The sequence below is a fragment of the Cygnus atratus genome, chromosome 13, assembly GCF_013377495.2.
Source record: "Cygnus atratus isolate AKBS03 ecotype Queensland, Australia chromosome 13, CAtr_DNAZoo_HiC_assembly, whole genome shotgun sequence".
Classification (NCBI taxonomy): Eukaryota; Metazoa; Chordata; class Aves; order Anseriformes; family Anatidae; genus Cygnus; species Cygnus atratus.
This window is the reverse complement of record NC_066374.1, coordinates 932,232-948,259: the sequence shown is the minus strand read 5'-3', so window position 1 is coordinate 948,259 and position 16,028 is coordinate 932,232. Positions and strand designations below refer to the sequence as shown.

General features: G+C 35.0%; 1 protein-coding gene across 6 annotated transcripts in view; it reads right to left on the bottom strand.

Moving 5' to 3' along the window:
- Positions 1-16,028, bottom strand: part of STAG2 (stromal antigen 2) — a 76,276-nt gene that overhangs the window by 27,610 nt on the left and 32,638 nt on the right. For 5 of the 6 annotated variants that reach the window (XM_035541431.2, XM_035541429.2, XM_035541427.2 and 2 more), the window contains exons 2-8: positions 12,878-13,022; positions 10,882-10,960; positions 10,054-10,215; positions 7,471-7,567; positions 6,087-6,163; positions 4,355-4,559; positions 2,063-2,214 (exon numbers count right to left, since the gene is read on the bottom strand). In XM_035541431.2, coding sequence (XP_035397324.1) covers positions 2,063-2,214; positions 4,355-4,559; positions 6,087-6,163; positions 7,471-7,567; positions 10,054-10,215; positions 10,882-10,960; positions 12,878-12,921 — 816 coding nt within the window. In that variant the 5' untranslated portion in view covers positions 12,922-13,022. Of the gene's footprint in view, positions 1-2,062; positions 2,215-4,354; positions 4,560-6,086; positions 6,164-7,470; positions 7,568-10,053; positions 10,216-10,881; positions 10,961-12,877; positions 13,023-15,435; positions 15,488-16,028 lie in introns of those variants that run through there. The other variant, XM_035541428.2, reaches the window with a different exon arrangement.

The following is a 16,028-nucleotide window of genomic DNA, read 5'->3' as shown; positions in this document are numbered from 1 at the left end:
AAAGATAGCTAAGGTTTCTGCAGGCCCCTTCAGAAATTATTTGTAAGGAAACTTGATTTAATTTTCTAGTGAGTGACTTATTAAGCCTAATGTTTAGCCCAATTTTTAATATATATGCTATGTTCTTTATGAACCTGTATTACACTAGGTCAATATCTAAATCATGTGAAATAACATATGAAAAATGTGAAATAACAGAGAGACTGTTCTTTGTCCTAAAAAGTATAGGATCTATATAGAGAAAATATAGATCAAGCACTTTGCAAGTGGCTGCATGAGCAGAGTATATACCATTTTGCACGCTTCTTTCCACCTCGGCCATAACATCATCAGAGAGGAAAAAAAAATCCAGAAACAAAGTAATGGCAGGAAAAAAGAATTTATGAATATGGAACTGAAAAGTAACGTAGGAGACAACACGCGAAGGATTTGAAAAATGATCCATAATCTTTTAAAACACAGAAAGTTGCATTTGCTTTGAAAGTGCAAGAAAGTCAGTTGAAAGATCTGAAGTTAAGTAAATATTGTCAGAAGAGAAGCACATTCTTTTTGCAATTTGAACTATTAAGGTGGGACAGAATAAGCCAATGTTAATGAGAATAGCCAATGACTGCAAATATAGGCTTTCCAGTAAACCAAATTAACATATATATAAAAAACAAAAATCAGACAAAAAACAACAACCAAATAAACCCTAAAGAGACATTATTCAGACAGAATACTGGAGTGGGTGGGTGTTACAAAAGATAGAGACCTCTCCCTACACAATTTTAAACAAAGAATAAGAACCAACAGTTTCCATAGCATCACAAGATCTTGGAATTAGAAGCAAAAGAAAAAGTATAAAGAAATACAGCAAGAATAAAAAGACTAACAAGCCAAAATATCTAACAAGACCTGTCTTCTGAAGTGGAGTGAGAGGGGAAAAAAAAAATATTAAAATGAGAGACTTGCAAAAAAAATAATCAACAAATAGAATAAATTTCTGTACTAGAGAAGGCTGTTATAAATGAAATAAACCCTGAAATTAAACATTTGATTGAATGTTACTTTGAAGCTTACTTTCACTTAGTACAAGAAAAACTGAAAATCACAACCAAAGCTAGAAAAGCTTGTAAGAAATCCTAAAGGCCAATATACATATGAACAATCGAGATTGGGAATAAGTCTCCACTTCAACATCACTGCATTTCTCTCTGTATCCATGTATTACCTATAACAGAACTAGTCCTGCACACACATCTAGCACAATTGCATTTAATGGTACTGCTTGGGTATTTAAGAGATCAGTCTCAAACCGCAAGATCTTTGGGACATAAACAAAAAACTAAATTTTCGAGGCAGTAAAAATGCAACAAGTAACAACGCAAAAAGTTGAATACCAAAGGAGAGATGTTCCCCCTTTAATCATCAGAAAGTTATTTCTCATGTCTAAAAAGCAAAAAACTCTCCCGGTTCCCCAGAAAATAAAAACCAAAACCTGAATGAGCTAGAGCTTTCAACAAGACAGCACTGTCAGCAATGAATCAGCAAATCCCTTACACACAGAAATAAAGAAAATAGAAGCAGATAGCATTTTCAATTTGTTTAGTGATTTCTGTAGAAAAAAGGACCCTATCAGAAGCCCTAAAACAGTTTATTCTGAGATTGATACTGACATCGTAACAGCAGCATTTTGCACCACGATTGACAGGTTCTCTAGAAGCCAAAAACAGTCAAGGCATGGAAATTGTTGTTGAATATTTCAGCTGTTCAGAAAACTAGTCAGGAAATACAACAAAATGTTATCTATTACCAATTCCAGTCTCTCTTAATTTTAATGGCACTATCTGAAATTTAACTCTTTTTACAGAAAAACAGAAAGAAACACTTTCAAAGTGATTAAGTTTTTCAAATATTAAAAATATGAAGGAATTAAAGAATGAAACAGAGGGACTTTTAACTACCTTTACAAAAAGGACAACAAAAAAAACCTTACAGGGCAAAAATAATTATTGTTTGTCATATATCAACATTCATCCTCCAGCAGTCATAAAGCACATGAGAAGACAAAAGCACTAACCTCCTTTCTTTTCTGTAGTAAGAGTTCCAGCCTATCATTAGCCCGTTTCCCAATTATTTTATTTCTTTCTGCTTCATACTGCCGTTGCGTATTGTCCATGTTAATACTAAGATTTAATGCCACATTCACTAAAGCAGTCATCAGTTTCATGGCTACAAAACAGTAAAAATAGTAAAGATTATTTATCAGTTACCTATATATGAAGAAGGATGATAGATAAACATCCTGATACTTCCCCTCCTGTCACCATCTTTTGTATTTATGAAAATATATTCACTGTAGATTTCTTGATTCGCAAGCTTCAGGTCTTCAGCACTGTTTTATGTAGTGCTACTCCTTTACTGAAATTGTTCTGCACGATTACTTAACAACACAGTAGATAACACACTGACCTTTTGTTTCTTTGTTATTTTTTAATACTATCAACATTATTGTTGAATGGATATATAGGACATGCTTCCCCCCAAAAAATATGTGGAATGTAAGATTTATAAATGTAGCCCAGGAAACATTGAAAGGATTCCATTATGAGAATCAGTTAAGAGTCATATTGCCCAATCATTCAACCTAAAACACACAAGCTTTTTTTTCTTCAAAAGGAAATGTTTTAGACAACTACCGCCCACCATACTGAACCACTCTTTGCCCATCAATTTCATTTTAATTAGGCAACTTAACTACTCCTTTACATGCAAAAGCAGAAAAGCAATATTAGCCAACTAAAAGACAACCAACCGAAATGTAAAAATACTTGGTTTTGTTTCTTTGTGTGTGACTTTACTTTTTAATCACCCCTTTTAAAAAGGGCACAGACAAATATGCCTACCCCGTAAACAAGGAGGCAGCCAACAGGACTTATGCAGAACACTGTTAAGTGTGTATCACTAGCATAAAGTTGATGAGCAAGGCATAAAGACATGCAGATATATCTAAATATTGTCACATGCTGTGATCTCTAAGGATATCAAGATGAAAAGAAGTAGTCTGAGCTAATCTTAGAAGCCAAATTACTGCAAATAACAGTAAATAGGAATACAAGGATTTTGTTGGCTTTTTCTATCCTATATAAAACCCAATCATCAAGAATACAAGCTGTGATCATGTGAAATGCAGAAATAACTACACAGAATCAACAGAATTGACTACTGATGTGAACAAATGCAAACAAGACTACTAAAAAAAAACGTTGTGTGACAGAAATTAACATGCAACAGGGCAATTTCAGCAACTTCCATTCAGGCACAACTCAAATTTAAAAAGGTACTCAAACCGTGGTTTTGAAGAGCTGAAGTTTATATTTGCAGTACGGTGCAACAATCAAGTTGATGATACAGCAGAATCAGTATATTCACTTGAAATAAAAAGCAATTTTGTTCCTCCCTCCACAGTAAATGCTTTGACTAGTGGGAATCTCAGAGCAGCAGCCTAATTTGTAATGTTTTAATGTATATTCAAAGAAGATGGCCGTTGAAATTTAGCAGCTGACCAGACACCCAGAGCTGAAATTTGCTGTAAATCTGACAGCTCCAGTGAACTAACAAGAACTATTTCTAGTGTGGCATAAACTCAGTTTCATGTGCAGTTTAAATTCACCTTGCTCAGATTAAAATTGCTACAATAAGCCTGACATAAGTGGACTGCTGCCCGATGCCATCCAAGACCCTTCTTCATTAACCTCTGCAGACTAACAGGTTGCTTATCCAGTAAGCCTAATCGTTGTCCATTATCACAGGGAGTTTTAAATAAATGTCATATTTAGCTCATAACGGATATCTAGATAGCTTGACAGACTTGAAAATATTGAGTAAAATGAAAATTTAAAACCATACAGTAATTTAGTGACTGTATCACTGATGATTTCTTTGAAATTATTTCTAATGCAATGAATAGATATGCTACTTTCAATTACATTATGCCATGGCCTCTATATAAAGCACAGTTTAAATGTGTAGTAAAAATTGCATCCAATTTAAAATATGACTCTGGTTTGACTTAATACAGAGCATACAGAAGTTTGACTCTATTTTTGTAACGTTTTTTTCTATTTGCTTTTCTTAGTAGGCTTAAAGCTAACAAATGAAGTACTAGACACAGCTGGTAAGGAAAGCTTTAAAGTAACTCTGAGTAACGTACTGTAAGCTGTACCAAAACTAGCTGCATTAGAAAAGCATATCACACAAAGAAACATGAGCTGAACACTCAACATCAAGCCATTCTGTCAGAACAACTTCTTGCTGTGCAACACAAAACATAACACAGAAGCAATAAACAGGTAAAGAAAAATTCACTGACCTGCCAGCGTGCTAGTGTGCCGAAATGCTCTGACTTGTGAGTCTGACAATCCCGTAAGCAGTGAAATGACAGTATCCATCATATATTCATCATATATGATGCTATATTGACATTGTCGGACGAGTACTCCAATGAACTCACAAAAACTGGATTTGAACTTCTTCCACTGGGGACCAGCCATAGTTAGCGGATAATCTCCACTATCCTATTTAAAAAAAGAGAAAGAGAGAGAGAGAGATACAAACAGGAAACTCTTTCAAATGTCTTTAGAATTATTTTTTAAGTTAAGAATAAAAAGAGGAATAAGACCTCAGAACCAAAAAGATCTCAAAAAATAATCCATCAGAATAACCTTATTGCACAAATACACATCTACTCTAATTTACAGCTCAGGTTTGTTATATGCAGACACAACATACTACAAAAGTCCTACAACAGAAGCTGCACAAAATCAGATATACCAAATTAGCAACTAATTTCTACTGCCTAAAATCTGCTTCAGGTTACACTAGAACAAAAAAACATCACATGCAGCGTTAGTTAACATTCACGAACACTCAGATCAGGACCTTAATGAAGTTTCTAGGGAGATGCTTACATGTTAGACTGAAAATTCCTTAAGTCAAATGACAAACTACTTCTTGAAAATAAGAAATTACGCCGTGAAAATAAGAAATGTGTACTCCTCTCCTGCTCTGGGTACCCTTATAAATAATGATAAAATGACAGAAAAACAATTGATGATCATTTCTCTTAGTGTTTCTGCAATCAGCAGCAATCAGATAAGCGATCAGCTGCGATCAAATAAGATGCCAAATTACATTACAACTCAGAAACAAAAAACATATCCATGAAAAGGGATTAGAAATCTGGGAGCTGAGATGTTCATTAGAATTGTTACAAGAAAGAGTAAGCGTAACACAGTGATAAACAAATCTGAACAAATAATCCTAACTGAAGCTTTTTAAATTTCAGGTGACATGACAGTAATCAAATCCATTTATGAATTAAAGCTAAAGAATAATAAAATACCTTTAAACCTTTATCTGTTAAAGTTACTAATTTTCTTTGGATTTTAATTTAAGAGGAAAAAAATCCTTACTAGACAAATTTGGGGAGGAAGATCCAGTTATCTTCACATTCTTCGGAACATAGGGTGAAAGGAAAACAATACCAAAAAAACACAAACCCCCAAAAAATAAACAAATAAGAGTCTACCTCGTTTACCCCACACTCAATGGAACGAGAATAAATGACAACTTGAAGGCAGAAAGACTACATTTCCCATGAAATGGAAAGCATTAGTCTTCAACTAAAGAATAATCAAATTCAAATCTCCACAGTTTGTAGATTAATGGACATGTTGAAATAAATTCAACAAACATTTCACACGTTTCTCAAAAAAGACTTAAGGACCTCATGTACACGGAGGGGTATGGGGGACATTGGAGGAAGTATACCACATAGGCCCAGCAGTAGAAGTTCCCACTGTTCAAAAACTGAAAGCAGACATTTGTTTTATTAATAATTTAAGAAATCACTTACATACACACAGAATTTTATTTACTAGTCTTATAAGTTCAAAATTAGAGAGTTTAAGGTTTTCATTCATCAAAGTCTTGTCATTTTTACAGTTGTTCTTACACTTGAAGAAATATGCAGTAGGATTAGGACAGGTAAAATGGAAAAACATTCTAATATCAATACATTCTCAGCACTTTCATTAAATTACCTCATCGAATTCTTCAGTCATTTTTCGGATTATTTCAGAGTTCTGCATGTGTCGGAACATCTCTGCTGTGACAACTCCTACAATTTAGATTAGATTATTATTAACACTTCAAATGAGAGAGGTGGATGGCAGATGTCGTATCTCCTGCTACCATGTAAAAATGGTCAATTTACACCTAACCTACAGATTATACATGGGTTTTTTTGGTGGTGCTGGGTGGCTCTGTTGTTGTTTGCTTATTTTTCAAGTTGTTATACTCTTCATTTTACCATTTTTAACAAGTGTGGGGCACTACAGTTTTTCCTATTATATAAAGTGTGTGCTCACACCATCTAAAATTTACTCATTCGTTCATATCCAGAAGTCAATGATATTTGTTCCAGACGTCATCAGCTGACAGACTATACTAATCTGAAGTGACCTTCTAGTATTCAAGATACTAAATGGTGTAAGACTATTTTGAACAGTTCTATTGCTATTTATCATCTACTTCGCTATGATAAAACTCAATGATTTCATGCAATTTCTATTTCTCTTAGCCTCAAATTTTTCGTGTGCAAAGGGTGATATAAAAATAAAAGAGACCTCCTAAAGCTTACTACAACTGCACTGGAAAAATTCATGACAAGCATCATCTCAGAAAGCATTAAAAGATTTTGTCTGGTAACAATAATGAAAAGGTCACTGCTCTTGAAAGCATGACTAACATCTACTGAGGAATGCTATTAGCTTTCTGAAGATTTATACATGTTAAAAGTTTATCTGGAATGAGAGACACTATCAAATGCACTGATACTGTAGAGTAAGCTACCTTCTCCTCCTCTTCAAAACAAGATGAGAGGAAAAAGAATGGAGGATGTGGATTAGAGGAAAGATTCTGGAAAACCAGAAGCTCCCCAAAATAGAACATAAAATACAGAAATACAGTCTTACTGTAGACAGGCTACCATGGAACTGCCCATTTCTTTTACATGAAACAACTCTAGAAGGCTATTAAATGACCATGGAACGCTCACTGATGTGAAGTAAATAAATCCAAACTTTGATTCCAAGACCAAGCAAGTTAAGCTATCAATACTGAAGACAGATGTTTTTCTAACATAATATCAGCAACTGAGGAAGATATGAGAAGTAATTAAGTACCAGTACTGCATTTTCTTCAGTGTGAATGCAAAAGGCTTAACGTACATTTTGAAGTGTTTCTGTAAAATTTCTAAACCTCTTGCTCCCATCTTCAAAAATACTTGTTTGACTACAAGAACCTTATAATACAGACTAACCCCAGGGACGGAGCAGTCCTTCAGCATATGCAGTATAAAAGCAAAGAATGAGAAACATGCTGTAAAATTATATGAAGAGATGAGCAAATATTTCCGTATCTTACCTTTGCAGCCTGAACACTGAATAAAGAAGTTAATGAGATCAAGAAGTGCTATATCTCTGTCATGTTTGTATGACTCTATCCAGTCATCCACCACAGACTGAAAAGAAACAATATAAAGGCAATTTTTAGTTTTTAATAAACTGAAGAATTAGTGTTATTTAAACTGCTTTCTAGTAAGTGATTCTTGCTCTTTCTGTAAGTAACTGGAACTCTGGATGTTTTGACTGATACAGAACAAAACATTTGAATGATCCTTTACTGTCATAATAGCATTTTCAGGAAAAGAACTCATTTCCATTCTATAAACATATACAGGCACAAAACAGATGCTTAGACATGAAGCACAGGAATACCATAGAGTCACACAGTAACATTTTTTGAGGAAGAGTACAAAACACAATTAGCAGATTTTATAACAGCAGGGGGCTTTGTTTGTTTTTAACTAGTGAAACTTCTCAAAAATACTATTTAGGCTTTTAGTTCCAACAGCTGCAACTCCCTATACTCTTCCTAAATTCTGCCCTTATGATGAACTGTGTTGCATGTACATGAGCTATAACAGGATGAACAGCATTGCCCTACACTGTATTGACATTAATTGCTGTGTTAACTAAACTAAAACATAATGGCTAGTAAAATGGAATAGCAATAAGACAATTTTACTACAGAATGTTAAAGGGAAGCAAATTAACAGGAAATCTGTGACTGTGGTTTTAAGAAAGAATTCACATGCAATTATCTACAAACCATCCATGTGTATAGCACAAACTGTCTACTGCAGAAATCATATGAAAGCATACATTTAACACAAGCACAAGAGAATCGCTTTAGTGTCAAGCTCTCAGTTTTGAGTAGTTTAATATGTTGGTATCCTGCCCTAAAAAGTAGGGTAATTTTCAATAACAAGAGATGACGAAATAGTTCAGGACTTCCATAAGAAAATCAGACTCCACAGCATCCCCTGTGTTTCCTGTCAACTCTTCTCAGTGCTTACTCTTAAAAGCAATAATGGTGCAAGGACAAATAAAATATACTACCATAGGAAAAAAAATCTGAACAGAAATACAGCTAAATCCCTCTTCCCTCAATGAAAGACTGTTTACAGTATGATACAACTTTTGTCAGCAAGATGAGAAGAATTAAAAATGCAAGTGAAACTGTCGTTGTCTTCCCGGTAGGAGCAGAACCTACAAACTAGTACTGATTTGATTAATCATGGTGGAAGAAAGGAAAAGAAACCTAGGAAAAGTCTTAAATTAGGCTTACAAAGGTCACTGTGCAAAACCAGGATAACACTAGGAAGGGGGCAAATATTTCAGTTAGGCAGCCTTGTTTTCAGAATTCATTTATTTTTGAAGAACCTCCAGCAGAAAAGTAAGTGTCCTGAAACTTTTTGTCTCTGTGGATGAACAATCTTTCTCCCAGGGAGAACTGACACAAACTTGGAAGAAGGTATGGAACAGAAGAAGGTATGGAACAGAATTAAAGATTTTGATTATCAAAATCTTTTGAGGTAAGCAAGTGCTGATGGCTACAGAGAAAAATTTTTACACCAAGTGCTGAACTAAAGACTTTATTTTACTTTATAGATACTTCTTGATAATTAAAATATGGACTAAGATTCATGCTGTTACCTAGGTATCAATTTCCCCACTAAACAGAGGCATTGCAGGCAAAGGTCTATTTTTCTCTTGGAAAGCCAAAGATTTGACTGTTTATAGAGTTAACGTCATGAAAATATAACCCATGGTAATTGGCTGTAAATGTAGCAATCAGAGCAGCAGTTAGAACAGTATAGTTTTTCACTTACATTGAAATATGTCAGAATAAAACAGAAGTATCAGAATTTCTCTGAGTAAATATATTAAAGCAGTATGTATAAGTAGTAAGTACTGAAGTAGTATAAGTAGTATGTATAAATCTGAACTAAATTTCTCCCAAGGAATTCAGGCTTCAAGGTTCCCAGCTTGAAGCAGGAGCCTGCAAATCTCAAGAGGACTGCACATAGACCCAGCTTCCTGCACACATATCAGAGAAGCTGTAAACTCTAGATTTTTAATCCCAAAGATAGTCTTTCTGCTAGGCTGCTGAGGAGTCACGAGTGAGTCAGCATGAACTCTTCATGGCTGGCAGGCTTACATTTTAACCCTCTCTTCACTGAAGATTCACAGAGTCAAGCAAAATCTGGTGATTTAAGATAATTTTCCATATAAAAAGCTAATGCTCTTAATAGGCTGACTTCAGTCCGATTAGTAAACGCAGTGCCTAATGCAGTAATTTCTACCAGGTTGAAATTTCCTAGCCTAAATTCCAATCTTTCTTCATTCAGAATACTGGGATTCACTTTGAATAGTATTTTGTATTTCTTTATTATATACCTGATTATTCATGCCTTGCATTTAGCAATAAGAAGTCAGTTATTTCAATTTCAAATCTTAACAACACAAGAATTCTTATTCTAATCCGTAACTAAAAGCTACAATGAAAAATTACTCTAGGCTTTATTTTCTTAAACTATATGTACAATATTGTTATATTTAACTTGTATATTCATCCAAGTCTGAAGGACATCTCAAGTCTTACCTGCATAGCACTCTTGCCCATTTTAACTACCTCAAACAGCATCATGTTTTCCACACCATTCTGTTGGTGATGTCCATTCATCCGATTTGGACCACCAGGTTTCCCACCTCCGTTTCCACTTTTCCCTTTTTCTGCTGGTCCTTTTTTACCTTTTTTACAGGTCTGTAATCATACACACACACAAGTTTTAAATAGTTATTACATAGTAATTAGAATAAATTATTATTCATACCACAAAAACTATACACAGGACCTTATGTTTCCAAGAACCAAACTTAAAATCAGAAGGTGAGATAAAGTTAGATAGGGCAGAATAGCTGATTCTCACTGATAGAGAAGACTAACAGAACCTCTACAGGTTTTGTATTTCCTTCTCTGGTTTAAAATCTTTTGGCAATTAAAAATGTGATTAGTGACAATGACACAAAAGGTTTTCCTTGCGTTTAAACTGTAAAACAAAATAATAAATTTTTAATTGAAATGTTTGTTTCTATTCACTTTTCAAATGAAAAGAGCCGGAATTAATGACATCAACCAAAAGAGACTGTATTAATACCAGGTTTAAGTATAAGAGGGCACACATGCAGACTAGTCAAATCAAAGCCCTCCCTTGTGCCTTCACAACACAAAGGAAATATCACGTAAATACTCAAGACTAAGTATTTCAGTAAAAATACAAATATAAACTCTATTCACAGAACAGTTGCATTTAAAAAAAAAAAGTATAATAAGGAAATAAGAATAAGACAATTCAGCTCCAAAACAAGTGCTCAACTCTTCATGCTTTAACAGTACAAGTATTTCACTGTTCCTATAAACTGAACGTACTTTTCCTTTGCCTTGTTTTTGGTTTTTTCCTTCAATATCCTCAAAGTCTGTATCAGAAGAGAAGTGTGTTTCAGACTCCCTGTAAGGATAAAAGACAAACCATTTATACATCTCACCAGAAACATTCGTAACTAAACTACATAAAGTCACTGGACTGAGGACATAATGTAAGTCAACTCCAACAGAAAAATTGTTTTTATCTCCTGTTTAAGTCTACTGTCAAGGAACATATCGGAGCAAATCCCCATGCTCACACCTTGCCTCAGCCAAAGAAAAAAATTTCCTTTTTACCTGTGAAAGCCATATAGTAGGACTAAAAAGCATGAAGGTCAGCAGAAATAGCAACAGATTGGGAACTTCATTTTTGGCATGTGACAAACATTACAAAATTTCAACCATCAAACACTGTAAATGTCTGCCACAAATATGGCAGTGTACAACAATGCCACTACCTTCCCTCACAACCAAAGTGTCTCAGCAGATGTCTTCATGCTGTCAAAGAACCAAGTAGTTATGTTGAAACGTATAGGGAGAAAAGATATTTTAAGCAAGATTTCTCCACCAAAAAGATAACCTGGAGGCTTATGTAAGGTAAAAAGATAAGTAAAATAAAAAAGATTTTCAAATTTGTTTTCCTACGTTATTAATACATGCTGCATCAAAATACAAACCCTTTATTGCCTATGACAAAGTCAGGGGAAAAAAATTCGCCTAAATTATTACTAAGTAATCCTTAGTTTAAATTTTTCATTTCTACATTTCCTATAGAAGACATCTTAAATGATGCTATTAGAGCTTATTTTAACACATAGAGGCAGTACAATGAATTCCAGCTGCTATCACAAATTTCTGATACACATTTCCTGATTCAATTTAACAATGTAATCATAAAGATGACCTGAACAGGGGGGAGAATGAGCCATTCCAATTTATTTATTCATAACCTTCTAAAACAATCTAGAAACTTAAGGTTTCTCACTGTTGTGGAACTGTCTGAAAGGAAGTTTCTGCCTTGTAACATGTATTTTGCCATCCATGTATTCTGCTATAGGTTGAACAAGTCTCCAACCTTGCAAAAAACTCTGAGAAATCTTTACTCTTCAATATTACTTAGCTGTTCTTAATTTTACAGAACGGAATACAAAATTCCAAATATTTTGATAAATAACTGTATCAACAAAAAAAAAGAACACATTATAAACAACTTTATTTCTCATTAAAAGCCACCCCACCACCACCACCACCAACCTCCTTAACACAAAACTGTATCTTTGCATCTTTTTGGATTATTTTGGACCAGCTTAATATACTCCAGACCACTGAAATGGATTCATGCTGATTTCTTGGCAACTAAAAGGTGAGGAACTGCATTCTTCTGGTCTACTTTAACTAATCATTTCATTTCTCTGTTCAAAATGTAAGCTATTGCTAAATTTAAATTTTCAAAATTCAGATACCTATTCTTAAAACTAGATCAGCAGTCTAGTCAAATAAACACCCCAGGAACCAACACCTGAAGGGAAGCTAAGACTTCAGCTTTAACTAAAGCATTTGGCATTGGGTGTTTCAGACATTAGGCAACCTGCCCCAGTTATTAAGAGTAAATACCTCAACAACTTCACCTCTCTCTATAAAGGAAGGAAGGAAACTTAGAATTTCTGTATTTCTAACTTCTTTTTCAATACTTTGATTCTGAAAGACGTAAAACCTTGACAAATACACCATGTAAACAAAGAAGTCTCATGATGGCTTCCTATTAGCAAAGCTTAAAAATTGATTTAAAAATACTTTATAAAAAGGACTTTTAAAATATTTAATTATCACTGAATACTCAAGAAAGAATTCAAGCAGTGCTTTATTTTAAACTGGAAAAACAATCTATAACCGTATTTAATCATTTTGTTTCCTTGTTTCCAAGAGAAAAACCAACCACATCTATTACCACTAAGAATCACCAGTACATTTAAATGAAACCAGAAATTCTTAAAGCACTTACTGAAGGAGAGTAAAATCAGTTGGTATTTCTGGAGCTGCTATCATTTCTTTATCATCTTCTGGAACACCACTGTATTAGAAAGATATTCAAAAACCAGTCTGAAGTACGAGCTTACTTTCCTTTCCTCCTTTGTAGTGGACAGCTTCTGAAATAATAATAAAAAAACACATTAGAAACATTTCCACATAAGGGATAAAAAAAAAGTTGGAAACATAGAAAATGTTAGATCACACCACCTTCTGTTTCCAGCCAAGCTTTTTCCTGTTTAAATAAAGATTTTGTATCTTTGACTCCTCCCATTATCTTATGAAAAAAAAGTATCTCCACAAATGTTAAAAGCATCGAAATAAAAGGAAATAAAAAAGTGCTTGGAAAATAAATGCTCTTCTGAATAGCATGAGGAAATTGAATGGTTTTCATAAACACCTTGCAAATAATTTTCTTCTTCTAAATCTATACTAGACTAAAATTTGAACTGTAAGACCTTGTACTGTAAAGTCCAGACTCTACTACCAACACTATGATATTGTGGTTAACCAAACCAAAAAACAGATTTGATGTTAAACTTAAAGCACAGTGTGTGCCCATTTAAGAACATTATGTATACCAATTTTGAATCTGATGTGTAAATGCTCCTGATACTTAGCACAAAGATATGTTCTTCTAAGTTCATACAATCTAACCAGCTACTTCACAACTCCCTGTCTTCCTGAGTTGATAAACCAGGCTTACAAGTTTTAACGTTTAAAGCACTCAACATGTCTCTAGGAATATCAATGAAGATAGTATTATCTATGTATTATAAAGAAAAGTATCAGAAACAGTGTTAGCATCTTATCAAGAAAATGTAAGATTGCAAAATATTTTCTTTTCAAGTTAATTACATATAAGATTTTCCTATGTTTGGGGGCAGGGCAGACAATGAATGCTTCAAATGTGAAATTCGACCATGCATGCTAAAGCCTTCTGTGTCAATTTTCTGTCTCAAACTAAATTTTACACAGTGAAGAAATTAAGAAAGCATGAGGTTCAGGTATTTTCAAGATGCAATAGCACAGAGAAGAACCTTCAGAACTGGGAACTCTGCTGACTCTAAGGCTTGTCAGAGTAATTAAGTATTTGAGCAAAAGATACAAGCTCCATGTGCTTAGCATGCCAATGTCTGGTAGCAACGCTTCAGAGCCTGCATTTCAATTGAGCACATACAGGCTGTACATTTCTTTCCTGCAAGTGCTTCTTCTGAATGCTAGGGGCCACTGTAGCTTCCAGAATTTGGTGAGCTGAGAAAAACCACAAACCCTGAACTTAAGTCGCTGTTTCTTCACATTTCACACAATTATGTAAACGCAGAGAAACCAGAGTGGAAATAAGCAGTGGCGAAAAGAGAGGTTCAAGACAGGTAGGTGCATCTCAAGACAGTCCACAACTACTACAGTATGCGCCATCCAGAGCACAGTATAAGATCAAAAGCTTCACAAACTTTGTCGCTGCAGAACAGCGAAAACCTTCGTCACTCGTTTCTCCCTTCCTTAAAACCACAAAGGCACATTACTGGTGCATCACAGCCTCCCCTGCTTGGTTTATATGGAGTTTTTTGCAAATAGCTACTTGCAGGCAGTGCAACATCCATTCATCGTTTGGAGGCTCTGCCATTCAGAATCACCCAATTTAATTCCCCAATAAAATGGGCAAAAATATACCTCAAGAACTTTATTCCTGGATTATCAAGTTAAACTGGTTCACCAGTGGGTACCCAGAGCCAACGCATTGGGAACATGTGACGGCGCAGCCAGGCACAGGGGAGGGCCAAGCAGTGCTCCTACCTTGGCGGCGCAGAGCTATGACAACGGCCAGGCGGCCTGCATGGCTACCGGCTCCACTCGTGCTGTGCTGCAATATCATCATTCCAAGTGTATCAGGTATAAAAAATAACAATAATCTAAAAAAATACAAAGATTTGCTCCGATTCCTGTCAGCAATTGTAACTTGGAGAATCAGGCCAGTGCCCGTTGGGAATGTACCTCAGCGAGGAGCGGGGCAAGGGGAAGCAAGAGGCGAGCAGCCAACCAGCCACCCAAGTCCCATTCCAGGCACACGTGATTCTAAGCCAGCACAAAGTAAAGGCACAAACTTCAAAAGGCACACGGTTCTGTTTCAAGTTCAACCTGTCCATCAATGTGTTATTTGACTTTTCTAGTTTGAGTTTTTCAATGGTGAGAAGCACCACGAGTACTGAAGATATGATCAAGAAGCTCAGATGCAAATTTCATATTATGTCTCATTAATACTACCTATTTACAGTAATAAAGTTACCTATTCCATAAAATTTGATGGTACTGAGACAGAAAGCAAGTTAACCATTTGTTTACACAATTAAAACTTTTTCAGTCTCCTATATAAAAAGGAAATTACCCTCCTACCAATTCTCGCAAAAGTATTTCTCAAAAAGCAGTATAATACAATCACACAAGAATATTTTGAAGAAAAAAGATAAAAACCATGTAAAATGACAGGCAAATGATTAAATATATATTTTCTGAATTAAAAATTTAAATCACCTGATAAAAACAGCTGGCTGGAGTTGATATCCACTTGCACTTGGAAAAAACACTCATCTTAGGCCAAGCAACAGATGAAGAAAAAAATATGTCATTGTTTGGGCATAATCACTTCATGAAAATAGGAAATAAATATCTAGTAATTCAAGATGCTGTAGAGTTTAGCTACTGAGATTTAAGTTTCAAGAATTGTTTTTCTTGAAGGAAGTAAAAGAAACTTGGCCCTCATGAGCGCAACTACATACTGGTATTAATGGAAGACAGTAGTTTCAGGTGACTGCCCTGCAAGAACACAAGAGCTAAGGCTGTAAGGGATCTCCAGTATCAAGCTCAGGCCCCAGGAATGACTAAAAAAAAAAAAAAAAAAAAAAAAAAAACACCTTGCATTAGTTCCAGTAAGGACTCATTTTTAAAGTTTTACATACATAAAGATTACAAGAAGGACCTCTGAGTCTTGCCAAGTAGGGTCAAGCTAACCCAGCACTTCCTCATGGGCAGATGCCGGCAGAAGCTGCCCAGGGAAGAATCCATTTGCTTTGTTCTTACTGGTGATGTTCTCCTTGACTTCACCCCCCAACATCCACAAATAAGTC